Here is a 26,652-nt window from a genome sequence, read left to right on the forward strand (position 1 = left end):
TTAGGTTCATTCCTTGCCCCCCAATTTGAATTTAAGACGTGATAAACATGGTTATTTGCTCCAATCTTATTGATTGTGAATGTTGGCACTCATTAACACCATAGATGAGCAATAAACCCACATGAATGGATGGGATGGAGTTGTAAAACTCTAAAACGGGGAGTGGTAGAACTCTTAGAATCTATAAATACAAGTCCTCTCACGTTGAGGGGGATCCTTTGACAATATCTCTTGGTATATGGAGTTCCTCCTATGCTAGAGTGAGTTGGTAAAAACAAGTGGTGGGTAGTTGGAATCCAAGTTGAAGCTTCTCTATTGAATCAAAAACAGCCTCCAAACATTTGTTTTGCGAATGGTCATTGTACATTTACTTTGGGTTATATTTGGGAATCGGCTATTAAACGCTGCCAGGCTACATACTGTATGCTAGGCCTCCCTATGTCTATCTCTCCTCCCTCCTATGAAAAATGACATATCTGCCCTCTTTTGTAGAAGGAGAGAGATAGACAGAGGAAGACGTTAATTTACCTTATGCAGTTGTACAGGGAACTCAATCCCAAAAGAAAAACCACAAGCATTTTTAAGTTTTTCATTATCTCAGGTCAATTGGTTTCGAAGATATAAATATAATGGTGTTGGGAGAATATACCCACATCGATTAACCCTAAATCCACATTGACGGAAGGCTTTAGGAGTAATCGATGTGGGAACAAAGGGAACATTGTCTTATGGTATCCCTTCACCGCGATGAAATGAAGTAAACAACTGAAACTGCTCTGTATACAGTATACTTGTGTCGATGTTGACTATTACCAATAACATTGAGGAAACACTGCATTACAGCCTGTGATCACTTTTAGTCTCAAGGCCATATCATGAACGAATTTTTATCCTCTCTATTACACTGCCCTTACTTGACGTCAAGTACATCTAATAGAGGGAGGTGGACCCCACCTCAGGCAGTGTGTTCGAACAGGGGGTAGGATAGTCATTTCTGCCTCCTCTGTTAGATGTACTCGACGTCAAGTACGGGCAGTGTAATTGAGAGGATAAAGATCCTATCATGAACTAAAAACACAGTTAAAAGGAAAAAGGGGCTGGGGGGGGGGGGGGGAGAAAAAGAACAACCCACATTTACTACTCATCCCTTTAATAATGGAAATAATGCATAATAAGCATAGGTAGTTCAGCTAATGCAGTACAATGGTATAAACTTTACATTGAGAAGTTGCATGCACATCTCGAGTTCTAAATTGATCTGTTTGCCATTTCAGCAAAACTGGAGGCTCATGACAGATGCATTTGTTGATCCTTTTCAAGTTACAAGTACAGGAAGGCAGAAGCTCACAACCACCATGGTTTCTCTGTCAAATCCTTTCCAAACGTGTACCTGAACCTTGTACTGTAAGGTAGCCACTCTATGATCTGTGATGCCTTTCTCCCGCAGTCGACGCACTTCTGTATTGAATCATGAAGCTTCTTATCTACATTCTCGGAGACCCATTTGAGAAGATCATCCGAGTTGATAGAGGCCTCCTTTGCAAACTTCTCCAGTAACTTAGGCAGAAAAACTTTCCTCGACTTCTTTACAACCACATTAGCTTGAAGAAAATCCTTCTTGGCTACTTCTAACTCCTCTTTGACATTTGGGGCTGTGTAGACTTTTAACTATAAGAGGTATCAAGATTGGATGCCAGTTGTCAGTGAACAATATAATGCAATTGAACCCAGGAAATTTTAGAAAAGAAGAATATAACTCACTGGTTCCATTTGAGCATGTCCCTCTTGTTACACAGCATGGGGATAGTGGAGGGGACTGAGGTTAACTAAAAGTGGCTTCTATTAAATCTAATTGAACTGTGAGATTTATATGCATTCCTTCTTGTGAAGGTTGCAATCAGCTATTCAGCTCACTCCAAGGTAGAAAATTATGAGGGGTACAAGGGATGCTTAGAATACTGATGCTGAGGCTATGACTCTAAAATTTTCTGGTGGAGATCTAATTGAAGAACCCAAAGGAGTCGCAGGGGTCTACTACTGTTGCATTTTGAAAGAGTTTGGAGGTGTTTTTCATAATTTGGTTCGAGTTTTGTATTTTTTGTGAGCCAAACTAGGTAGTTGTGTTTTTTCATTTAGGAAAATGATATTACTGAACCCACTGCGGTGTGGAATTTCCATGTAATTCCCTATAATATAGCTCCTCTTGGAATTCATGGATGGCACTCCAATGCAGCCTTTTATTTTTATTTTATTCTTTTCAAGTGCCTGAATCTATGTGAGTGGTTTATCGAAATTGCGTACCACATTGGGTTCACTTTGGCAAAACCCTTTCTTTATAATGTGTCTTTGAAGAAAAGGCATACCTCTCTACTTTTTCCTAGGTGTGTCTTTCTAGAAGAGATATCACCAGTGTGTTTCGGTGGGCTAGAATGTCTGTAGAGGAAGCCTCAAGCCATTTGAAATTAATTTTGAGAGTAGTTTCTTAATGTTTCTTGCTTTTCCCTTCTTCTCCTAAGTCAAGTACAATATAGTGGTAGTTCATGATGGATTACAATACTTTGGAATGCAGAAGATGTTGAATATTGGCGTTGCATAAAATTTATGCACCAAGAAGATATGTCTAAAGAGGGTATGATAACAATTTTAAGTACACGGTCTATCATTTGTTTTATTTATTGATATTAAAACAAAGGATTACACCAAGGGTCAGCCTTAAGCCCTTATCTGTTCGCGCTTATCATGGACGACTTAACCAGAGACATACAAGATGAAGTTCCTTGGTGTATGCTTTTTGCTGATGATATTGTTTTGGTGGATGAGACAAAGGCAGGGATTAACTCCAAGTTGGAGTTATGGAGATCTACCTTGGAATCAAAAGGCCTTAAGATAAGTTGAACAAAGACGAAGTATCTAGACTAAGACGGTTAATGAGGTAGTGAATATTGCTGAAAAGGAGATCCCACAGAGTGACTATATTAGAATTTGGGCTCAATTATAAATAAAGAAGGCGATATAGAGGATGATGTTGCCGAGAGGATTAAAATAGGATGGATGAAGTGGAGAGATGTGTTTGGAGTGCTGTGTGATCAGTATATGCCTTTAAAGCTTAAAGGAAAATTTTATAGGATTGTCATACGACCAGCTATGATGTATGGTGTGAAAATTTGGGCAGTTAAGAAGCGCCATATGGATAAACTAAGTGTAGCAGAGATGAGGATGTTGAGATGGATGTGTGGCAAACTAGGAAGGATAGAGTAAGGAATGATTGTATTAAAACTAAGTTAGGAGTGGGGCACCGATTCATGATAAGCTTTGAGAGAGTTGTCTGAGGTGGCATGGTCATGTCCAACAGAGGCCTTGGGATGCACTAATATGGAAGAGTGATTTGATTTAGATTGAAGGGACTAAAAGAGCCAGAGGCAAGCCAAAAATGACCATAGGAGAAGTGGTGAGGAAAGACATGCACAGTTTAGGCCTTGTCTCAAGTATGACCTCGAATAGAACAGAGTGGAGGGCAAAGATCCATGTAGCCGACCCCATAGAGGTGGGATATTGCTGACTTGTTGTCCTTGGTATATGCTTTTTGCTGATGATATTGTTTTGGTGGATGAGACAAAGGCAGGGATTAACGCCAAGTTGGAGTTATGGAGATCTACCTTGGAATCAAAAGGCCTTAAGATAAGTTGAATAAAGACAGAGTATATGGTGTGTAACTTTAGCCAGACTAAGACGGTTAATGAGGTAGTGAATATTTTTTAAAAGGAGATCCCACAGAGTGACTATATTAGAATTTGGGCTCAATTGTAAATAAAGAAGGTGATATAGAGGATGATGTTGCCCTGAGGATTAAAATAGGATGGATGAAGTGGAGAGATGCGTCTGGAGTGTTGTGTGATCAACATATTCCTTTAAAGCTTAAAGGAAAATTTTATAGGATTGTCATACGATCAACTATGATGTATGGTGCGGAAATTTGGGCAGTTAAGAAGAGCCATGTGGATAAACTAAGTGTAGCAGAGATGAGGATGTTGAGATGGATGTGTGGTAAAACTAGGAAGGATAGAGTAAGGAATGATCGTATTAGAACTGAGTCAGGAGTGGGGCACCGATTCATGATAAGCTTTGAGAGAGTTGTCTGAGGTGGCATGGTCATGTCCAACGGAGGCCTTGGGATGCACCAGTACGGAAGAATGATTTGATTTAGATTGAAAGGGCTAAAAGAGCCAGAGGCAGGCCAAAAATGACCATAGGAGAAGTGGTGAGGAAAGACATGCATAGTTTAGGCCTTGTCTCAAGTATGACCTCTAATAGAGCTGATTGGAGGGCAAAGATCCATGTAGCCGACCCCATAGAGGTGGGATATTGCTGATTTGTTGTCAATGGTGCTGTTTACTTTCTTTTACTTTTGTTATCTATACTTTGTCTTTCCACAGATCCATGTACCTGACCCCATTTAGTTGAGATAAGGCTTAGTTGTTGTAATTATTTCACTGCTATTCATTTGATGTTGTTCATCGTTGAATATGTAGTTTGTCTTTTTTTATTAACATTTATCATGTTCATAATTCCTTAATTCCAATAGTTACAACTTATAAACTAGCCCAGCCACCTTAATGATTTTCAGCAGAGAAACAAGATTGGTACCTAGTATTGATCTAATTAGAAACCTTCAAACCTTTTAACTAGAAGTGGTGACTTTAAGCCTGAATTGCTTGGCCCAGAAGAAGCCTAACTGGATCCAGGCTTTGATGGTTGTACAACAATTGGGTGGCCGGTCTGGCCAGGGATTATATAGTATGGTTGTTCATAATACATTACATAATAATATAAGTTTATATTATGTAGTTACATTTACATTCATTTTACTCGTAATGATACAGACATGTTCATGTGTAACCTCAGATTTTTTAAGTTGGCAGTCATTGAGGCAGCCTGAGTCTCTGACAGGCATGATGGTCTGGCCTGGCCCACACTGATGGAGTGGCCTGACCTTACTTGGGCTTGGGCTTGCCAAAGGTCCGTATATGTGGTGATCAACCTGGTCTACCTAACCTGCCAAATTGCTAGCCCTAACTTTGACTGTAGAAAGGTTAGCATAGAAGAGAGAAATTGTGAAATTACCATGGGATCAGAATATGCTCCAGTACAAAGGGCAAATGCAACAAGGGGTTGAGCACTTTCAAGACCGAATCTTGAATTGATGACTTTCTTTTCTTCTGATTTCTTCCGCAAGGCAGTTGTAAGAATGGGCTCAAACCACTGTAAAAAAATTAACAATGAATAAAGACATGCGAAAATAAGATAAGTAAAGGTGCATCATCTAGATTTCACCGGGTTAGGTTCCAACTTCAGCCATGTGGAGTTGGGATATTGTAGATTTAGATCATCTAGCAGACAAAAGATCGAGTCAACCACTGTCAAGTTTCTTAGTCCACCCAAGCTCTAAGGTGCATCATGTATTGGATCTCCCTTATGATATCAGCCATGAAAATTTCAAGTCTTTTCAGTTTAAAAAAAGGATGCCAAAAATGAGGGATTTATTTCCAAGTGACTTAGTGCTTTTGGGTTGCAATTTACCACAACTAGAAGGTTGTGTGGTCATTTTGGGTACCAATTAAATTTCTTAAAAAAACAGAAGATTCTGGTCTCAATGTATATTTTTCTTGTGCTATATTGATGAATGGACTTGGCTGATCCAGGCTATGAACTGGCCACGTGGAAAGCATCCTTATCTGTGTAAAACTGTAAACCACATACTTGCTCTCTGTTGGACTTTTGCTGGGTGAATTGCATCCACTGAAATTCTTTTATATATATATATAAAGGATCTTTGAGTAACAGAGATCCCTCAGGCTAAATACCTAAAACTTCCAAATTGAAGAAGGGCTGAACTGGAAGGACATGTGGAACCAAGGTTCCACCACCTCAGTTTCCATGCTAAAAGTAAGTTTTAAAAGGAATCCAATTTTGACACATCTAAACAGGATGCCTGATACTGTTTAGACTAACTAAGCTTAAATTCATGTCAGTAAAGGTCTGACAAGCTGAGGTGATGGGATTAAAGGTCCAAAAGGGCATGTTATGCTTCTCGAACTCAATGACTTAAAAAAGTCTAGGGGCTTGTATTCACATGTAAACAGGGATGCCATTAAGAAAAACATATTAATCAATTAACGTGGGAAAGTTATAATATCAGCAGGGTAATAGGGCTGACATAAACCAGAAGAACAGTCGAGGCTGGCAGCCCATGCTATCCCATCCTTCTGTGTGGCTGACATCTTCTTCCTGATAATAGGGAAGATCTTCCTCTAGTGTGTCACTCATCCAAGTGTGGGACTCACTCACCATTAGAGGACCTCAAACTCATAGTGGGGCTCACTATAGTACACCCACCAAGTTCTAAAAATACAAATTATCAACTCTTACCTTATGAAAGCCAAAAGATATACACATATAAGGAATGGAAAAAAGAGCCGTTGGAAAAGAGATGTTAGAATATAGCCATTGGAAAGAGATGTTGGAAACGTCTTGGAAAGAGTGCATTTGAAAAAAGAGCCATTGCTTGAGAAAGACGTTGAAAGAGAAAAAGAAAGTGGAGTGGGCATTAAATGTTCATCATCAAGACTATATCATTATTGATGCAGCTCAAAAAGGGATGATTCAAAATAAGCTAGAAAAGAAAGAAAAGTATTGGATAACAAGGGTCAGAGAGGACCACTTAACTCTGGGTCTCTTTGGAACTTACCCAAGTGTGTGACTCACTCACCACTAAAGGACCTTAAACTCACAATGGGGCTCACTATGGTACACCTACAAGTTCCAAGAATACAACTTACCAACTCTACCTTCTACAAGCCAAAAGATACACATAAATAAGGAATGGAAAAAAGAGTTGTTGGAATATAATCATTGGAAAAGAGCTATTAGAATGTAGCTGTTGGAATAAAGCCGGAAACGTCTTGGAAGCAGTGCATTTGAAAAAATAGCCATTGTTTGAGAAAGACGTTGGAACAGAACGAGAAAGTGGAGTGGGCATTAAATGCTTATCATCATGACTACATAATTCTCCCCCGCTTTTGAAAAAAGTGATTTCAATGAGGAAAGAATTCAACCCATATCTCCATCTTGGGCGATAGAGGCCAAACCGACTCCATATCTCCAGAGATGAGACTCCCGGTTCTAGATACTTTGAGGTTGTAGGCTGTCTCCACAGCTATAAGAGTAAGCCCCCATTCCTGTTTTGAGATAACCTAAAAAGGGGGAGAGAACAAGAAGTCCCCAACTGAGAGAAATTGAGAGCAGGTGGACTGGTGCTGCAATTCCCTCTACTGAGCCAGGCCCCACCACCTCTAAACCCTCTTCTTTGGGTGATTTTTTCCTCAGGTGAGTCCTGGATTGATCTTTTTTAAACTTAAGTTAGTGTTTCTTGTTCAATCCTGCATTGAGAAAAAAGGTATACAGCAGCGGAGGTATACCATCTTTCCATACATAATCACAGTTTCATCATTTTTTTTAAAAAAAATTTCATTTGTTAGTTTCTGTTGTCTTTTCTGTGTTCAGGATAATTTTGTTTGAGTTATTTATGAATCCTGGTTTTTAGTACATCCCTCTCTCATAGTGTGCTTGTGTTTTATCAACAGTTTATTTATTCTATAACTGAGTCTTAATTTGGTGTTGTGAACATTATGCTACTATCCCAAGTGGACAGTAGCAGTAAGCTTTTGATCGGTGTCATGAACATTCAGCTGTTATCCCAAGTGGACAGCAATGGCTTGTAGATGGGCTTTTTCTCCATTAACATAGGATTGCATCCCCTTACGTTATTGCATTTTTACTGTTATAATGATGTGATGTAGATCGAAACATGAAGAGAAGAGTCAGAAATTAACAACCAATATTTCCTTGATGGGAATCATTCTAGAAGACCCAAGTTGAAGACTAAAAACAGTGTTCACATGAACAGTGTCAAAGCCAAAATTTGCCTTGTTTGGGATTGATTTTTAGAAGATCTTGTGGACCCATCAAGTGGAGGAAGATTCTATCTTAATGCTGCCCTAGTTTAGTTTCTATTTTCAGTTTATATTAGGTAGTTTCTAATTTATATTAGTTTCTAATTTGGTTATCTTTGCATGTTTAGAAGGCTGAGTTATGAAGCTTTTAGTAGTTTTTAATTTCATTCAGTTTCTATTTTCCAAACACTTGCTATGTTTTACTTCCCATTTCTGTAGCCCAGCCTCAGTCTATATAAAGGCAGCTATTGATTGATAGAGAATTATTGAATGAAGTTTTGAGGCATTTTTGCACTCGATTATGGGAGTAAAACCATAGTTGTCAAGCTGTCGCCTTGGCGTCCAAGCGCCTTTCTCTCGCCTTGACTTTTGGTGTCTCCTTGGTCGCCTAGGCGACACCTTGTTGGTGTCGACTTGCTTTTTAGTCCTATGAAGTATAATGATGCTTTCCAAGCTCACATACCTTACGCTCAAGTCGAAAGATATGCTTGCAACTGGGAACCATATGTTGGAGTTTGGAGAGAGAAAGATGTCCCAACCAATAATGCCACTAGAGAGGGGAAGACACACTAAAAACAGTAGAAGAAAAGGAAGGAGTGCCATTATCGAAAAATAAAGACCATCCTTCTCACGCCCTCCAACAATCGTCTTCCTTGTCTGGAGATCCTGACAGCACAACAAGTAGGATAAAATGTTATTGAATAGTTAAGGGATTAGTCAATTGACTAACAAAGGTAAGATTTAGGGGCAAGTTAGGAACATGAAGCAAAAATTTCAACATAGGAAGAGAGGATAAAGTAACACAACCAGAAGCAGATACTTGAGTAGACGAGCCATTAACAAAAATGACTCTAGAGGGTTGATTGAACTTCTGAAGTGAAGAGAGTACACGAGACTTACCAGTCATATGAGAAGTGACACCAGAGTCAATGACCCATGTTGGTGTTATTAGCACGGAGAGTACTGTATACTTTTCCCAAATTTTTTGGGTGAAAGAAGAGGAAGCAAGAAGTGCACCAATACCTTAATGAGAAGTGGTAACAGTGGATGTATAGGTAGATGTCTCAATTTGTTGAAGACGCTTATGTAATTGATTGAGTTCATCGCGGAAAAGAGACACAAATTGACTACCTCCAGAGTTAGAAGCTTGATTGGTGTCCAAGGATGATGCCACAGTTGAATTTTAATCAAATGTAATAGTAGCAGACAATTGTTGAGCCCACTCAGGTTTACCATGCTTTGTTCAACATGTATCAACAATGTGATTCATCTTACCATAGTGAGTACATTGACGTGTACCTTGATCTAGTGACTGTCCTCTGCCTCGACAACCGCCATGGCCTCGACCTCCTCTTGAACAACGATCTCTTCTGGAGAAACTAGTGCCATGGCCCTCACTGTTTGAAACAAGGACTGAATTATTGCTAGATGAGGGCGAGTCAAAGTGGTGTAGGAGGGAGACACGATACGTTGGATCCGACAAAATGCCTCATTCATGGATGGTATCTTCTCGCCATTAAGAATTTAGCTTTTCATTGATTGAAGGTCAGAGTAAAGGGCATACCCAGTGCACGGGGCTCCCGCCACTGCGGGGTCTGGACCTCTGGCGAGGGTCATAATGTAAGTAGCCTTACCCTAGTTTTCACAGAGAGGCTGTTTCCAGACTTGGAACCCGTGACCACTTGGTCACAATGGAGCAACTTTTACCGTTGAATTTTTATCTGGATTGAAGGTTAGAGTCTAATCCAGATAAAAATTTTGCAACTAAGAACTCAGTAGAGAGAGACTGGTACACATTGAGTTCTTACCACATGCTTTTCAAGGAACTATAGTAGTCACTAATGGATTTGCCACTCTGCTTGAAGGAGAAGAACTTTTAATATAGGGCATACATCCTGGACATGGTCTTATCTTGAGAATAGGTTTCTTTGAGGTCATCCCAAACATCCTTAGTTGTGGTATGAAACATCACATTAGAAGCCATAGAAGGCTCTATTCTGTTCCACAGACAACAAAGTATAGTGGCATTTTCTGATGTCCATTCCGGATATTGAGTAGCAGTCGTAGCACGAGGTGGCTTAGTAAGATAATCCATTCTTCGCCTGGCAGTAATATACACTCTAACTTCCTGTGCCCAGATTAAATAGTTCAATGCACCATTGAGTTTAATAGACATGATTTGGACGTTGAAAGAGTCAATGGATGGTTTTGAGTCAATCATTATCAACAATTGATACCCAATAAGATAACTAGCAGCAAAGCACAATAGATATATCTAAGAGCAATCCCTGAAGAGGAAATAAATATGAACAAATGAACAATAACCAGTGGCAGCTACAGATGGACAGATTCTGATCAGAACAACAGGTAACCAAAATATAATAATAAGACATCTGCTGATAGGTCTCCAAATCTAGCTCGATGCACAGAAAAATCAGATCTCAATTCTACCCAGAAAACAGAGTACCGCCAGCATTATATGGATAAACCTTGATTCCAGTAAATGAAAAACTCTATGGAAGGACAGATGTAGATAGGATATGCAAGGAGACCCTAGTTCATCATCATATAATCAGCAACTAAGGCCTCATACAGTATGTATGGCAGTGTAGGTGCTGCAACAAGAAAAAAACACTTCGAAGGACTATCAGAACAGAAATTGAATGGTGAAAAATGATTAAATTTGCTCAGATACCATGTAGCAACAGAGAAAACGATAACCAGTTTCACAAGGAGGAAGAAAGAAGGAAATAAGAAGAGAGGTGAGAGAGAGAAGATGGTGAATCATGGAACACGATAGGACTCAATAATGTGCCTATCGTGGACCACCCTTGCCTCTTATATTATATAAGACGTTGCCTAGGTGTCTTGGCCGACTTGGTCGCCTAGGCGGGTGCCTTGGATGCCTTGGTCGCCTTGAATTTAGCCCCTCTCCAACGCCTTGGGTCGCCGAGACGCCGTGACAACTATGATTATATTCCCGTCATATACTCTTAGTAGGAAACCTACAAAGAGTCTAAGTCCTAATTACAACTTAAAAAAAATATAACTAAAGCAAGGTAAGATAAAACACAGCTCACACACACCGCACAACTAAACATATATCACGATAGGGACACTCCACCTATTGTGAGTAGCCTTTAACATAAAGGATGGGAAAGAGCTGTTGGAAAAGGACTGTTGAAATAGAGCTGTTGAAATAGAGCTGTTGAAATAAAGCCGTTGGAAAATATAGCTGTTGGAAGAGTGGGAGAAAGTGGAGTGGGCATTAAATGCATGTGCTGTCATGGGAGCATTAAAATGGCTAGTGACATCATGGCTGCATCACTCAAAGGGACAGTTAAGAAAAAGTTTCTGCTTGCAAAATTTTAGTGACAAAATATCCTCCATGCATGCATGTGAAATGGAGATATATGGAGGAGAGCTCAATACCCTGCCAATTCGGGGAGTACGGAAGCGGAATATGAACTGTTCCATGGCATCCGCACTAATGAGGTGCCCACCAATGTTGTAAGCAGCCTGCATTAAACCGAAATCAATTAAGTTTTAATGCAAGTTATGCAGTCTGAATAAGATTGTTCTGATTGTAAATGAAATTAAGTGATGTCCACTCAAAAGAAATCCTCAGGACATGAAATTGAGTAATTGACCAGTTAAAAAAATTAATAAGTGAGAACTGGATCCTGAAGGAAGGTTCTACCTTGTGAAACAAAGCCATTCTTCTCAGAGAACTATGGGGAATCCCATATGCTAAATATGCCTGCACAATTTATTTAAGAAAGATTTGTAAAATAGAAAACATTAATTACTAACTAATTTCCAAAAATGCAATATTTACATGCATAACAAGAGAATTGTACACATTGATCCAAAATGCCATTTGTGCACCACTTTCCATCTGCTTTGCATTCACTCTTTCCAATTGTTCCACCAGGATTCTGAAATTGCAACATGAACCATAGCACTTCTGTGAGCATGAAACAAAAAGAGGAACTCTGATGTAAATTTTTGTAAGGAATGTCATGGTGAAGATGATCTCTCTACAGCCTCTCACGGAGCAGATATAGCTACAATTGGAACCACTGTTTATAGTCCCCATCTATACGATCTATTAACCTAAGCTGTCACCCTGATTGGATGGACTTGATTATGTTGGAGTGTTCGTTTCCTGGCAGTTCACTGTACTTCATGCTCACCATTTGAAAGATGGTGCATTGTCTTTTGGACTCAGCAAACGATGAGTCCCATCTTGTGGGTGCAATATGTACCAATATGCTTTCCCTTAATTCTTCTGACAACATGATAGGCAGCCAGTATTTTTTCCCTTCATTGTTCTGACAACCTAACAGGCAACTTAAGTCACCTGAAGAAAAGAAAAGACAGATGAATATTCTCTTGTTTTCTCCTACCTGTAATTGTTGATGGCATATGATGCCCGAGAAAATTGGCTCTTATCAGTTGATATCCAAGATATTTCTATCATTGATTTGCAAGACCACTCCCGATCTTCTGTAGTACCACGACGGGGGAGAATAACACTGGTAGAGGACTTGGATAATAGAGGTGAACGATTTTTCTCTGGCTTCACAGATGATGCACTACGCAACCAGTAATATATTGCTGCCATACACCTGACCATTTCCTCAGACAATTTGCTTGGACACTGGTAGAGATGATCTTTTAGGGTACGGGACAAAGGAGTCTTCTCCAATGTTGGTACTTTGTCATGAACCTGAAGCAAACATCAAGATTGATGTTGGAACAGAAAATTGGCAACTTATGCAGTATGGTAGCTGTATGAAACAACCACTGTCAGGCTGGCAGTAAATCAAAGTAGATAGACACAATGGCTCCAACATTTTTCATGGAAGAAAAATTATTAGCTTGTGTTATAATGTACAACTTTGGCAACTTGTGAGTTCTTCTGGACTGTTTAATGATGGGCCACCTCTTGGAGAATCAAATCGCCAAGTGCAAATCAGCAAGAGGCAGCTAACTTGTTTCTTCATTTAAGAGTAATAAAGAGTTAAAACCAATTTACCAAAAAAAAAAAAGAATTAAAACCATGACATATGTGATTGGTATGTACCAATATGAATGTTGGTAACAGGTATTTGGGATCATATTTCTAAGAACTAAAGGATTCATGGACTCGGTGGCATATCTAAATAATGTAAACTATACGATTCTACTAACTAAGAATCATATTCTGGATTAATGAAGAGATATTAGATCATATGTAGACAAGAAAAAAAAATACAAATATAAAATGAGAAAAGATAGAGATCATAATCATGTAGTCATTGATTTTTGTTTTTGAAATATTAAAGGAAAATAATAAGGACTCCAGAGTTCTGCACCAGAATATATACAATCTGTTACTTCACCACAGTTGGAAGGATCCATGTGACATATATCACAATTTGTAGAACTTTCCAGAGATCCTATGATAAAGGACCAGATATTTTGCCTTTGATTTATCCTCCATCCAAGTGTTTGGCCTTAGCTGAACTTTTCGTTCATTGGTCAAAGTTTTGTATTACTATGAATGAGAACAGCCCATTAGCCTACCTTAAGCATCATGCAGGCAATTTATACTTTTCTTGTTTATTTAATCTCCCCACCCCAAAGTTTTAAGTATCGGTATCAGGTATCGTATCAGAGAGGTGATTTTGAGAGACCTATCCTATCTTATTGAATTGGAGAGATACAAGATACGCTAAAGATACGCATGGAAATAGTCAAGAAATGCATGGATGTGCTTGTGATACATACAAAATAGCAGTTTTGAAGCATAAAACACCTTATTATACAATATGTAAATATATATCAGCTTGATGCAAGGATTTGAGTTGTTTTTACTTAATGTAGTGATGCATTAAAAAAAGGGTAATTTACACATACCACCCCTGAGGTTTAACGAAAGTATAATTTTACCCCCCAGTTTTGGATAATTCTGTGTACCTCCCTGAGGTTCAGAAAAGTTAACACATGCCCCCATTCCGTTAGTTTATGATTAACAACCTTAAAAACATGAGGTGAACTGATGAAAATGCCCTTGCAAAAAAAAAAAAAAAAAAAAAACCTGCAACTCATCTTCTCCAAACTGATTGGGGAAGATGAGTTGCAGGTATCCTTGTAGGGAACCACCATGGAAGCCATTAAAACTTGGGATTTCCAGTAAATTTACCAGAATTTAGTCTAACCATAGACCATCAACCACGGAGAAATCAGAAGCAAATCCATTCAAAACTACAGAAAATGCAAGAATTCAAAACTGGAGTGGGTTTTCTGCAACCATCCCAGCGCCGCATAACTGTTCGACCATATTATTAAAAGACAAGGTCTGTAGCATGCATCTTTTTCTCATCCATTTTCTTGAAAACCTCAATCGCATCCTTAAATCTACCCTGTGCACAGAAGCAGAGGATTAGTTGCACCTGTAAGTGAAGAACGTGGGCAAAGGAGACTGCTTGATGAGAATTTCAAGATCTTGGCGAGGGTTGAAATTGTTGAGATAGTCCAACAGATTGCCCCATTACAGGCGAACAAATCAGAGTTTAGGGTTAGGGTTTGATTGTGAAGATCTTGAGGGAGATGGTGATGAGGGTGGAGCAGAGAGTGATGGTGAAGATGGTGATGATTCGGTTCAGGCGAAGAGGTTGAAGAGGAGTGATTGAGTGGCAAACGTTTAAAAAACCAAAATCAATAGGATTCTCTCTCCTCATACCATTTCCTTCCTTTTCCTTCGCCTCTGCAACTCTTTCTTTCTTCTTCGTCACAAAACCTCTCTAATACAGAAGAAAAGCCAAAATACAAACAAACCCCTAGACTTTCACTAGGAATTCGTGTTGCTTTCTCTCAGGAATCTCATCACAGGCCAGTGAGGTGAGGTAGGTCAGGATTTCTCAACCAAACTTAATTCGTAAAACTAGACAAACAACAAGAAGAAAGAGGTTCGTTGAAGCGGTTTTCCGAATTTTAAAGGTTTGATTGAGGATTGAAAAAGAGGGCATGAGAGAATAGGAAATGCCAAGCGTTGGGCAAGAAGGCAGTTCTAAGTTTTCCATTGATGGTTCACCCACTTTATTATTAATTTGATTGGTTTCTACTGAAATTGCAGGTGATTCGAAACCCTAAAATGGGTTTAAGGTTTCAGGTTTTGGAGAAACGATTTGGGGAAGATGACTTGCAGGTATTTTTTTGCAAGGGCATTTTCGTCAATTCACCTCATGTTTTTAACGTTGTTAGTCAGAAACTAACGGAATGGGGGCATGTGTTAACTTTTGTGAACCTTAGGGGGGTACACAGAATTATCCAAAACTGGGGGGTAAAATTATACTTTCGTTAAACCTCAAGGATGGTATGTGTAAGTTACCCTTAAAAAAAGAGAGAGATTTGAGCATCAAAAAATTAAAGAGATCTGTAACTTCACCACTTTTTTGTCCAAATCTGTTTCTTATCCATAATTTGAACACTATAAATCCCCAAAATTTGTTGAAATGGGGAAGATCAGGGTCGGTTTTTTTTATGTTAGATGATTTAATCCAACTAATATTGAAGAGAAAAACAAATTTCCAAGGCCTTCGGATGCTCTCAGTTTCATATCTCACTTGGGGTTTCTGTTTTTCAGGTTTAAAGGTGGCGCATCAAGTGCATCATACCTGTTCATGTGCACTTCGAGACTCAAATGATGAACATCAAATTAAGGCCCACCAAATCAAATATGGCCGCAGTCTAGGGTTGTAATATTATAACACTGAATTTATTAACCCTAAATGTCTATGCCAGCCAAGAAAAGTGTCACAGAAACTCTGCTAAAGCATGTGAACATTCAGAAAATGTTAATAAAAGTATTATTGGTAAGCCATTTTTTTTGTTAACTGTCAAATTCTAATCGTGTGCTATGTTGCAATTTGAACAGCATGTTCTTTGCAAGAAGAGCGTTAAAGAAACTCTACAGAAGCATGTGAAAGATCAGGAAAAAAAATTAAGTACAAATATTGAGCTATCTTCTGTGAACCCCCAAATTCCAGTGGCATGCTATGCTAACTTTTAGTACAGCATGCTGTTTACAGGATACTTCTGGCTGAAGAGAAATCTAGAAACTAACAAACAATACCCTACAAAATAATTTCTTCCCATTTCCTGAACCTAGCAACCAAGATGATTAAATTATGGTGTGAACTACCTTAATCAAATATTACTTGTGGGACTGGAACAGGACAGTCCAAAGGTTAAGATAACTCTAAATTAGCAGCTAGCCAATATTATAAAGATCAATTGTTGAAGAAACCAAGATTGAACCAACCTGCAATTGTTCCTGAGAAATATTCATATTCAGGTGGATAAATAATCAAAAAAAAAAGAGAGAAAAACTATGCTAGTCTTGAAGAAAAATTTCTCTGTAAGATTAGATAAAAAAGTAGAATACAACCTGAAAGTATATTAAAAAAAAAAAAAAAAAGATCTCGAATCTTTATCAGATGGTACTTCTAATTTTTACCTTCATAGGATCTGAATTTTTGTGCTCAATGTGAAAATTGGTTTTGCCACACAATAGCAGAGTATTTCTGGTCTTTGATTGCAGCAACCCCTTCCTTTTACTGGATTCCTTTGCAGAAGACAGAACTTGGAAATGTTGCAAGGGGAACTTTTTCGAGGAGGAGCAAAATGCACTTGAGATTATGCTTGGGTGTTTTCTTACTTCATTCTTTGTATGAGCAGGAGAAGACAAGCTTGAGCTTTTCCCAGAAGGTGCCCCACTAATACAATGGTCAAAGATATTTCTGTAGAGAGAAAGAACATGCTGCTCCCGGTTGGCAACCTCTTCTTCAAGTAAATCAATCTCAGCTATCAACTCTTTTGTCTATAAATGAAACAGAACAGGCACAATATTATATGGTGACACTACTATTGAGAACAACAAAATAGCCATAGTGAGTGTATATGGTGCAAACAAAGCAGCAGGTAGCAAAGGGAAATATAATAGAAGTCAGAAGCTTTGTGTTGCCTCGATAGAATGATTTGGTCACAAACACTTTGAATGCATCTCAATTGGATACTACAAAAACTTTGTTCTCACAAAGTTTCTGATGCAGTAGTCCAGTGTGAGAATGTCACATGCCATATATTTGAGCCCATAACAAGCAATAAACAAATGAGATTCAACCATACGAGCCTCTGCATAAAAGAAGGGCTTAAGATGCACCCCAGAGCCTAGTGAATGCCCCTGCACAGCTGATCCAACTAACATCAATTACTTTAGGTAGTTTTAATTATACTACAGATTTTCAAACCTTCAAAAGGTTAGAAAATATTTGATTTTGGGATTGGTGTTGGATTTAAATGAATTTAAAAACAAGAAGTTTCAAAATAACTCCTTTTGTATTTTACTTGTTTTGTCTCCCACAAGTGTTGACCCCAAGGCTTTCCTGATGTTGCTTTTTGCAAAGCAAACGAGTAAGAAAACTTTAGTCACCACAAGGGTAGGGTTCCATGAAGGAAAGGTTCACTGTGCTCTCTTGTCTGGGGGGGGGGGGTTTGGGGTTATTTTCACACACGCATGCGTGCTGGTCTGGGTCGTGGCAAAGCGAGGCGCTAATGTATGCCGTTCCTTTTTTGCTAGTGGTCTAACATAGTTCTGGAAAATCCTTTACAGACATTGGAAAAGGTTTTACCAACGTCGGATGTCGCTTTCCCAATGTCGGCATTTATTTATTGGATGTCAGGCAGAGGACACTCTGAGTTGGGGATTGTTAGCGCACTCTGAGTTGGGGTTTGGTTGAAACTTACCGACATTTTTTGAACTCTGTCTGACGCGAAATGAGGTTCTACCAACATCGGATGGGTGTCGTCCAATGCATCGACAATTTCAGTGACTACTTTGTAAGTCGTCCCAGATTACGTTGGACGTCGGTAACGGCTAGTGTTCTGTGTCTGCTCTCTCCAAGACACACACCTTTTGGATCATTTGGACAAGTGTTTCCAAGGGGTATATATCCTCTATAAATAGAGGATGTCCTTTAACACTTTAGAGGTGATATTCTAAGTGTTCTACTCCCTTCTCTTACTCTCTCCTCTTGTATGCATGTGTATCCAAAAAACACACTATTATTCTTCTTCTTTAAGTGCTTTGTTTTACCGATTCCTTTCAAAAGCCTGTCTTGAGTTTGAGCACAACTTTGTAGAACTCGATAAGGCATAGTAGGAGAGTGCACTACTACATGCAGAAGCTGGTGGCTGTTTTATCTTGGACATCAATTCAGATTTGTCCTGTTTGCACCATTGGGGCATCTATGGTCTTTAGGACAGAGTCAAGTGATGTGACTCGGCTCATTGCCGTAGACAAGGGTACCATTTGCAGTACTTTCAAGTATGTTGTCAGAAGTCTCCTACCAAGGCGTTGGACTATTTTTTGGCTAGTGTTACGGATAAGTTTTGGTTCTCTCTCAAAAGTCATTATTATTTATTTCACAACAAATTGGTTCTTACATTCTAATTCTATTTGGTCTAGGAGAAGTTAGTGGTGAAACAAGAATAAGAAATGTCTAGAAGAAGCCAATTAGAGTAAAACAGAAATTAGAAATGGGAATATTTTTAATCCTGTCATAATTGACAATTAGAGGGTGACTAAGATAGAATTTGGAGTATTCATCCAAAAAAAGAAGAAGATAGAATTTGGAGTTTCTATAAAACGTTGAGAGTGTAAATAACCAACAAGGTTGGGTCAAGAAATCAGCATTCTTTTTACTAGCTACTGGAGGTCAATGCTGGTTCAAGTTCTGGAATGATGCCGAGTGAATTTCTACACTTGATATGCTCTTGGGGTTCAGATTTAGTTCAGCTCTAAATGCTCTAGTTAGGAAGTACAATTGTCTGAATGGAAAGGTTTCTAGAATATGGCAACTGACTGAATTGTCCCAACCTTCTGCATGGCACCACTAAAATGGTAAATGAGTGAAAAGAATATTACTTACTTCGTCATCCACTAAACAGCCATCCATTGAACTAAAGTTTTAAAATTTCGCATTCAAAACTACACAGACCTGGGCAGAAAAATGTCGATGTCCGGGAGATAAAGTACTTGAAGCTCGGCCCATTGCCTTCTCAAGCATAGTTCGCATTGATTTCTCTTGCTGCAAATGCAATTGTAGCTGCTCGATCTGCAAGTTCATACATCATGTAACACAAGGATATTGATATTGTATTGCAAAGAGATGCAATTACTAAGATTTATACTGAAAACTAAACTAAACTGAAGGCATTAATTTTATATTTCTAATGACAACCCCACCCCAAAAAAAAAAGGTTTTCACAAAAAGATGTGGATAAAAAATGTAGGCAGGCCAGGGAAAAAATAGTTTCTTCCAATATGAACCTTTTCTTTATTTCTATTATATAATTCTAGGTGGAATCAGATCAGACATGCATAAGAATTATTATAAGTTACAAAGCATCTTACTGGCAGACATTATAGAGGAAGAATGCCGAGAGTTGAACTTTCCTGAAAAGATGATATAAAATTCCCAATATTTTATTAAAAAACGAAGTCTATGTCGTCAGCAATGGAAGATGGTATCTATAAAGCTAGTTGGCTACAATGAAGTCATCAACTATCTTACACTAACTAAAGGCGTTTCAGGATCTTGAACGGGTGTTGTAGGCCCAGACTAGCAGGGACAGGGTTAAGCTGTTTCAATATCTACACAGTTTAAGGCTTTCACATTCCCCGTCTCTTGGTTTAACCTTATTTAAACCACAAAGTATCAGTGGCACAATCAACTTCCCTCTCACCCCCACCCCCACCCCCCCCCCCCCCAAAAAAAAAAAAAAGAACTAAAAGAGCTCTTATTCACTAAGAAATCTTATTATCTGAATCACTGATATGGAAATTGAAACACGAAGTTTAAAGCAAAATGATCAGAACTTGGTGATAGCGAAGGAGAAGATAATAATATGCATCATGCTTACATCTTCTACTGTTCTACATGCATTATAACTTGGGGAAAATTATTCCATCCAACGAAAACAAGGGCAGTTACCAATTTTATAAATAGTCTAGGGAAGGAGGGAGTTAGTTTTAATAATATAGGGGTATTTAATTTTAATATATATTGTCCTGAATTATTTCCAGACTCTCTCTCCACCCCCCTCCCCTTTTCATGTCTTCATGAAGTACCAAAATTTGCTTAATGGCCAGTTTCTTGTTAGACTAAGTGAGTTTCTTTTAGGTAAAAATTGTGAAGATAGAAAAAAAAAAATCAACACAAATTGACTTATTATTACTATGATTGTCCCAAGACATGACACAATAACCATAATAGCTTGCTAGATATTTAACCCTTTTTAAATACCAGAAAAAAAAAATTTGGTGGGGGGAGGGGAGAGAGAAGCCCTAACTGGTATAAGTCCTGCTTTTAAGGGCCAGAAGCATTTTATCAGTAATAAAGGTAAGCAATACTTGTAAACCCATAGAACTAAAGCGGAAAGGAATATCATCATTTTATTTTGTTACTCGGGATAATGGACAACCCATTGGTGGTTATGAAAATAGTTGGTTCTAGATACTGCATCGATTTTGAGCCAAATTTATGTCACTTTCTAAATATATCATTTAAGTGATCACCCTCTACTTGAGACTGATTGTAAAAATGGAGCCCTTCATGGTGACAATGTAGATCATGGATGCTAGCACATGATGAGAAGATATCCTTGTAAATCCTGAAGCACAGCAACATTATATTTCTATAAGCCTCACTGATTGTAAAGAATAGAGAACAAGAAAATATAGATTACTTGTGGTTTATCTGTTAGTGACTTCACAAGGTGGTCTAAAATAAGCTTTGAATTTGTAAATGATACTTTCTTGGCGTAACCATAACTGCTTTTCAAGGAATTTCAATGATACTTATCAGGAAATGGACCTCCAACTCTCGTTCTTATCAACAGATTTGGGATTCCATTTACTTTGAAATCTCCTCCAAATTATTGTCAGCTCCCTATTCTTTATGTAATGACACCCCAAGGAACAGACTTATTGTTGTCTCCTGGGGTGTCCCTAATGTTTCTTTCTCTTCTTCAGCCGCCTCTAGTTGAAGTTTGGTTTAGCCGTGGGCTTTTGTAGCCCCCTTTGGGGGCCCCTGTTTTCTTTCTTTCCTTGGTAATGAATTCTTTATTCACCCAAAAAAAAAAAAAAAAAAAAAAAAAAAAAAAAAAGAGTTAGCTTAATAGAAGACTTACAAGAATAAACGTCAAAAGCCCATTTCTTAAATTCAATCTCATTACCTACTTAATAGAAAAGCCCTTAAATGTATGGTAAAAAAAAAAAAAGAGAGACCAATAGACATGTACATGTGTGTGTGCATGCATGAGAGAGAGATTCTCATATAAGCACATATTTTAATGAAAAGTAATATAACAAATTTACATCATTCTCCAAGGAAGCACGATGGTTCAATGAAAGGTTGGTCATCTTATCATAGCAATCTTGATGAAGAGGAGTTGCCGCTCTGTGAGACCTTATCTTAGGTTGCAAATCCTGTAGGATTTTAATGCCAGGGGGTGGGGGAGTGAACAGGTAAGTTGCCTCTTTCTTTATTGGAATTTTCAGATGTTGTGCAATATGGGTTAAATACAGGTCAATAAATAAGCAAGATTCAAAGTCGTACATCTGATTCATTGGGATCCTTCCCTGTGGAATGTGAAACTCCACGTCTTGCATGATCAAAATTCCTGTCAGAAGCACTGATATAGAGAACCATCATCCTTCTTAAAACATAACCAAGATGCAGACATGAAAACTTATAATGCAATTTGTTGAGGACAAAAACTTTAAGGGAATTTTTGTGTGGCATCTGAATCCCTCTTTTTATGTCATTCAATTGCAAGATGCATCAAGTTACATGTTCTCGACCAATAGATGGTGATAGGGGTTATATTTTGCTCTGCGGGTCACTTGCACCACATTTAAGCATAGAGCAAATGTAAGGTTTGCAGATCACAGAATCTATATAGAAGCAATCATTTATGATATTTAAGCTGCAATAGTTGCAGTTGAGTTATCAAAATATGAAGAGTTTGCTTTAAAAGCAATGTATCAATAAATAAAAAAAACCTAGTAGATTCGAAAGAAGATTCTTCACTAGCATGTAATAGGATTTTGAGGCAGGAAAAACATAAATACAGTTTACAAAACTGAAAGCCAAATGAATTGGGAGCTATTGAAAACCCAGTGATGAGAATCAAGGAGAGAATGAAGGTGAAAACACATGGCTATTGGGTGCACCTAACTCACTAATACAATCTATTGATTGCCAAACGTGAAGATTAACCATCACACCCAAAATTGATTCAAAGAGAACCCCTCCCTTCCATGGCCTAGTTTAGTGAAACAAAAAACAAATCAACCGACGGACTGTCAAGAATGAAACCCTTCAAGAGTTCAAAACCTATAAAAAGAGGGGGAAAAATGGAAAAAGCTTGAAGGCAAAAGCCACAAACTTCATACCCAGCATTTCCTTCAACAGGCACCAACTAGGAGAAACACATGCACAGACAAAACATATCAAATATTTAGCCTTAAATTCTAAAAGGTACCTCTTAGAGCGTCTGTGCTGGGCTCGAACATGAGAACAAGCACAAGATTCACCATTTCTCCTTTTTCTAGCTGCTTCTCCACCCTCATCTACAATGAAACCATCCATTCCAATCTCTTCAATCTTCAAGACCCAAAATTCTCACATTCTTCTATTAATGTACTCATTAATAAACCAATCAACAATAATTGAATCAAAAGGTAAAATAACATCCGACAAAGCCCATAGTAATTTTCTCTAACGGTTAGCACCGTAGCAGAAATTTAAAAAAATTTTTGAAGGAGTTTGAGTTACAGACTAGAACCCCTTAGGGTTCGATTTGAAAGGAAATCTTTTTTCCTTCTGATAGTGCCATTAAATGTCAAATTCGAGAAGTAATGGCCAAGAATGTGAAATAATGAATAAGAACAAGGTTGCTGGCAAGAATTGAATACTTGGCACATTTATGTTGTTGAGAGCATTAAATGACAGAATTAAATTCTACCTGAGTAGCTCTCACTGTTTGTATCTCTTTCTGAGTGCCACTTTCTGTCTCTCCCTTCAGTCCTCCAGAGTTCTTGGTTGAATGGATAGCAACAAATCCAAGACCAAAGAGAAAGCTTTCCATTGACGCAGCTGATTCAAGAAGGAAGAGCTCTGAAATATTCACGATGATTTGGTAGAAATGGTTAATTATTTGCAGATCTTGCGTTTGTATCGAATGGAATCTTATTTATAGTTTCCCTCTTAATCTTTCTCAGTCTTGAGTAGATGACAGCTACTGTGTTTAGAGGAGGACGGACCATTCTTGACTGGCATTTAATGTTACGGTGGTCATGTTCATGTTCCGCTGCTTTCTCATCCGTATCACTTGAACCCCACATGTCCCATGGTCTCCTCATCCAACGGTCCAAATGGTTTTGATCAACGGCTAAAATACAACAAAATGCGAAACATGTCTGGGTGGTGTTTGGGCATTTGGCATAGATCGGACGGTTTGAGTTTCAGAAATTTAAGGTTATGGTTACGTTATCTTTTGATTTCGGAATCGGTATTGGATCGTTCGTATCGGCCATGGACATGGTTCTAGTGCACGGTATCGGATCGGATATCGATCACTTGCAAAATCGATACGGTATCAGAACAGATCGGTTGTATCAGACAAAATATCTCTGAATCTCCTTTAAAAAAATAAGTTTTTTGACCATTTTACCCTTTATTCGTACCATGTCATCGATACAATATCAACACAGTATCAAGATCGGCTATATGTAAAATCGGTACGCATTCCCAATATGAGCGATATGATATCGATACTTAGAACCATGGCCGTGAAGGAAGTCAAATACCTAACTGATATCTGAATTTTGAGGGCAAGATTATCTGATATGGACCGATACGTACCGACATCAGTCACCAGCAAAACAGATACCAATACTGTGAACTTTTTTTAAATACCTGCCCTTGATTGATGGAAAAGAAATTGGAATCGGACAATTCTTTCGATCCGATTCTGATTCCTCAAACCATGGAGTCGGATTCTTACAGTCCCCGATAGAAAGGGTCATGCCCGTTTTCTCGGCCAATGTTCCACTTCTTCCACCCATGGATTCTACCACGTGTCATCCTGGGTCGATCTTCCACATTTACGGGTACTATATCGTATTAATAAGTAAGTAAACCCATCATCACAATAAGATTATTGATTAAACCAATTGTATTCCTGATCGTGTCTGCTCTTTCTTCTACCTCTATTCAAAACCTTCCCAATCTCAAATTCTGATAAGAGTCGAATTTGAAGCAAGCCATCGTACTTGGTAGAGAAAGAAAAACAATGAGTCGCCTCTTCCGTTCCCTCATCTTCCTTTCATTCCTTCTGTCTTCCATGGCCACTGCGGTACCCAACTCGGTCACTAAAGTATCCAGTTCGGTAAGAATCGCCACCATATAATTCATGTAGGAGGTAAAATCTTATTGTAATCAAAGTTGATTAAAAAGAAATTGCAACCATAGTTTAAGGTTTCGATAGTAATACGTATCACTAGTATCAAGTAAAAAAATGCTGTTTTTTGGATTTGCAGTCAATTCGGAGAGATACTGTTCAATTTGTACGGTAATGATTGTGGTCTAAGACTATGGTTTTAATCTTATTTTTTTTTGTCCTTCTGATATGTAAGTAATTTTCCATCACTCACGGTTAATGGAGAATCCCTTGACCATTGCTTTGGGTGTGATGGACATTGGAAATAGTTGAAAGCTCATTATCAACTTCATAGAGTATGGATAGACCAATAGAGTAATAATACTCCACTATTGGAGGAAAATTCTTTCCTTTTTTCTTTCTACTTCAAATTGGGAAAAGGATTATGTGGCTCTTATGCCCAAACACAAGATGAGGTGAAATGATCGTCCCATCCCCATGAAAAGAAAATATTTCATCTCTGTTGATGTTTTCCCACGTGTTCCCATTGGCTCTCGTACTAGCGCATGCCATATTCTGAACAGAAAAACTCTTCTTTCAAATTTGTACTTTCTAAGTTTGTAAGATAATGACAATTTTTAAAAATGGCACAAGTCATTTTATCATTTTGAAAATTTTCTTTTTTATCGTCCCAATTAAAAAACTTTTATGAAGAAAACAAAGGGTAATCAAAAGAAAGTTACAATTTCTCAAGTGTAGAGGTTTTCCATTTCCCAAAGGGTGCGATGTCACGCCATTAATAGGCATGCGATAGGGCATGAGAAGGATTTCCCATAATTACATCGTAGGAATCTTTTTCTCATATCTTAACGGGAAAAAGAACCTAGAAAGGCAACGTAGCCCATACACCTAGAAACATAGGGGAATTAAATGATCACCCTACCTCCTATTTTTAACGAAAATCCCACCTATGCGTGCTTCCACGCAGCCTATCAGCAACCCTCTCACCCTTTTCCTTTCGTAATTCACCATTTTGATTACAACAAGAAGACAAGAAGATAGATCTGATTTTTTATGATTCTGTGGATGCACGTGTACAGGATGAGTGCGTGTACACGCTGTATGTGAGGACAGGATCCATCATAAAGTCAGGGACAGACTCGAAGATCAGCGTGGAGCTCGAAGATGAGTTTGGGGATTCGGTTCGGGTGAATGACCTGGAAGAATGGGGGTTGATGGAGCCCCACCACGAGTACTTCGAGTGGGGTAACCTTGACATCTTCAGCGGCAGAGGTCCTTGTGTGGGGTCCCAACTCTGCCGTCTCAACCTCACATCCGACGGTACTGGACAACATCACGGCTGGTACTGTAATTACGTGGAAGTCACCTCGACTGGGCCCCACCAGACTTGCAGCAAGACCATCTTTGAAGTGGAGCAGTGGCTCGCAACTGACGCTCCACCTTATAGTCTCTCAGCCATCCTGGATGGTTGTGGGCTACAGAAGCTTGGAAAAGCTACTGATCAGACGATTGTTGCTGTTAAGAACGATCACAAGAATGATTTCGAGATGAACGATCATCAAATGCCTGGTGGATCTGATGCTTCTTTATAAAATATCATTGGCTAGGGTATATCTGTCTTTTTTATTCACCATAATTTTTCTGTTTTGTTACAGATGTTTTAATAATTAATCTATATATATCCATCTTTTGCTACTGTTCGTGCAAACTCATATCCATAGAACTTTCCTTCTTCCAAATTCTATGGCATTTGTAAATTTAAATTCTTCGTCAGAAGATGAATATTGTTGGGTCAGCAATGTTGCAGTCTTCGGGTCAGCAATGGTGCAGTCTAGGGGTGAAACAGGGCCGGGTTGGGTCAGGTTTTTTAAAACCCTAGCCCAGATATTTCAGCCCAGGCACAACCCTGTCAGGCTCATCCCAGCCCAGCCCGGCCCTGATTGACCCTGATCAGTCCGGGTTGGACCAGGTTTGGCCCTGATTGAACTTGCTTTTTGTCAAGGGTTAGGTTGACCTTGATTGATCCTGATTTTTGTTAGGGTCTGGTTGTCCCTTCCTTGCTCTACTTTTTTGCTATTTATGTCGTTCTATGCATTAAAAAATGAGACACATGTGATTGGGTATT

General features: G+C 38.6%; 2 protein-coding genes and 1 long non-coding RNA gene across 10 annotated transcripts; 2 read left to right on the forward strand and 1 right to left on the reverse strand.

The window, feature by feature from the left end:
- Positions 1-1,115: 1,115 nt before the first annotated feature.
- LOC122665006 lies at positions 1,116-23,303 on the reverse strand. 8 transcript variants are annotated; one of them, XM_043861062.1, is made up of 12 exons: positions 23,091-23,226; positions 22,608-22,695; positions 21,684-21,755; positions 21,439-21,553; positions 19,058-19,174; positions 16,516-16,878; positions 12,419-12,741; positions 11,848-11,947; positions 11,710-11,769; positions 11,442-11,528; positions 5,122-5,259; positions 1,116-1,668 (listed from the first exon to the last, which is right to left on the reverse strand). In XM_043861062.1, exons 4-12 carry the CDS (start codon positions 21,481-21,483, stop codon positions 1,345-1,347), a joined length of 1,557 nt encoding a protein of 518 aa, XP_043716997.1. In that variant the 5' UTR covers positions 21,484-21,553; positions 21,684-21,755; positions 22,608-22,695; positions 23,091-23,226; the 3' UTR covers positions 1,116-1,344. The 8 variants fall into 8 exon arrangements, with proteins under 8 accessions (XP_043716997.1, XP_043716993.1, XP_043716992.1 ...); XM_043861058.1 differs by lacking the exons at positions 22,608-22,695; positions 23,091-23,226 and adding an exon at positions 21,958-22,193 and having other exon boundaries at positions 16,516-16,623; positions 16,717-16,878; positions 21,684-21,920; XM_043861057.1 differs by lacking the exon at positions 23,091-23,226 and having other exon boundaries at positions 21,439-21,549; positions 21,680-21,755; positions 22,608-22,783.
- Positions 13,578-15,414, forward strand: LOC122665008. The gene is made up of 3 exons (XR_006333413.1): positions 13,578-13,898; positions 13,989-13,992; positions 15,402-15,414. It is a non-coding gene; the product is annotated as an uncharacterized LOC122665008 (long non-coding RNA).
- Positions 23,304-24,419: 1,116 nt separating the features above from the next.
- On the forward strand, positions 24,420-26,120 carry LOC122665984 (PLAT domain-containing protein 3-like). Its single transcript, XM_043862101.1, has 2 exons — positions 24,420-24,515; positions 25,607-26,120. The coding sequence occupies exons 1-2, from the start codon at positions 24,420-24,422 to the stop codon at positions 26,117-26,119; spliced, it is 609 nt and encodes a 202-aa protein (XP_043718036.1). The 3' UTR covers position 26,120.
- The last annotated feature ends 532 nt before the right edge of the window (positions 26,121-26,652 follow it).

Source organism: Telopea speciosissima, chromosome 6 (assembly GCF_018873765.1).
Source record: "Telopea speciosissima isolate NSW1024214 ecotype Mountain lineage chromosome 6, Tspe_v1, whole genome shotgun sequence".
NCBI lineage: Eukaryota > Viridiplantae > Streptophyta > Magnoliopsida > Proteales > Proteaceae > Telopea > Telopea speciosissima.

Bases quoted from the DNA above. Each gene is read 5' to 3' on its own strand.
- LOC122665006 (XM_043861055.1), bottom strand. From the start codon at position 21,865: ATGCCACACAAAAATTCCCTTAAAGTTTTTGTCCTCAACAAATTGCAT. The intron at 12,742-16,515 runs GTAAAAATTAGA...TGTTTGCTTCAG, and splicing joins AAAATTCAGATCCTATGAAG to GTTCATGACAAAGTACCAAC. The intron at 1,669-5,121 runs GTAATTTCACAA...TACCTCTTATAG, and splicing joins GAGCATATTCTGATCCCATG to TTAAAAGTCTACACAGCCCC.
- LOC122665984 (XM_043862101.1), top strand. From the start codon at position 24,420: ATGAGTCGCCTCTTCCGTTCCCTCATCTTCCTTTCATTCCTTCTGTCT. The intron at 24,516-25,606 runs GTAAGAATCGCC...GCACGTGTACAG, and splicing joins TCACTAAAGTATCCAGTTCG to GATGAGTGCGTGTACACGCT.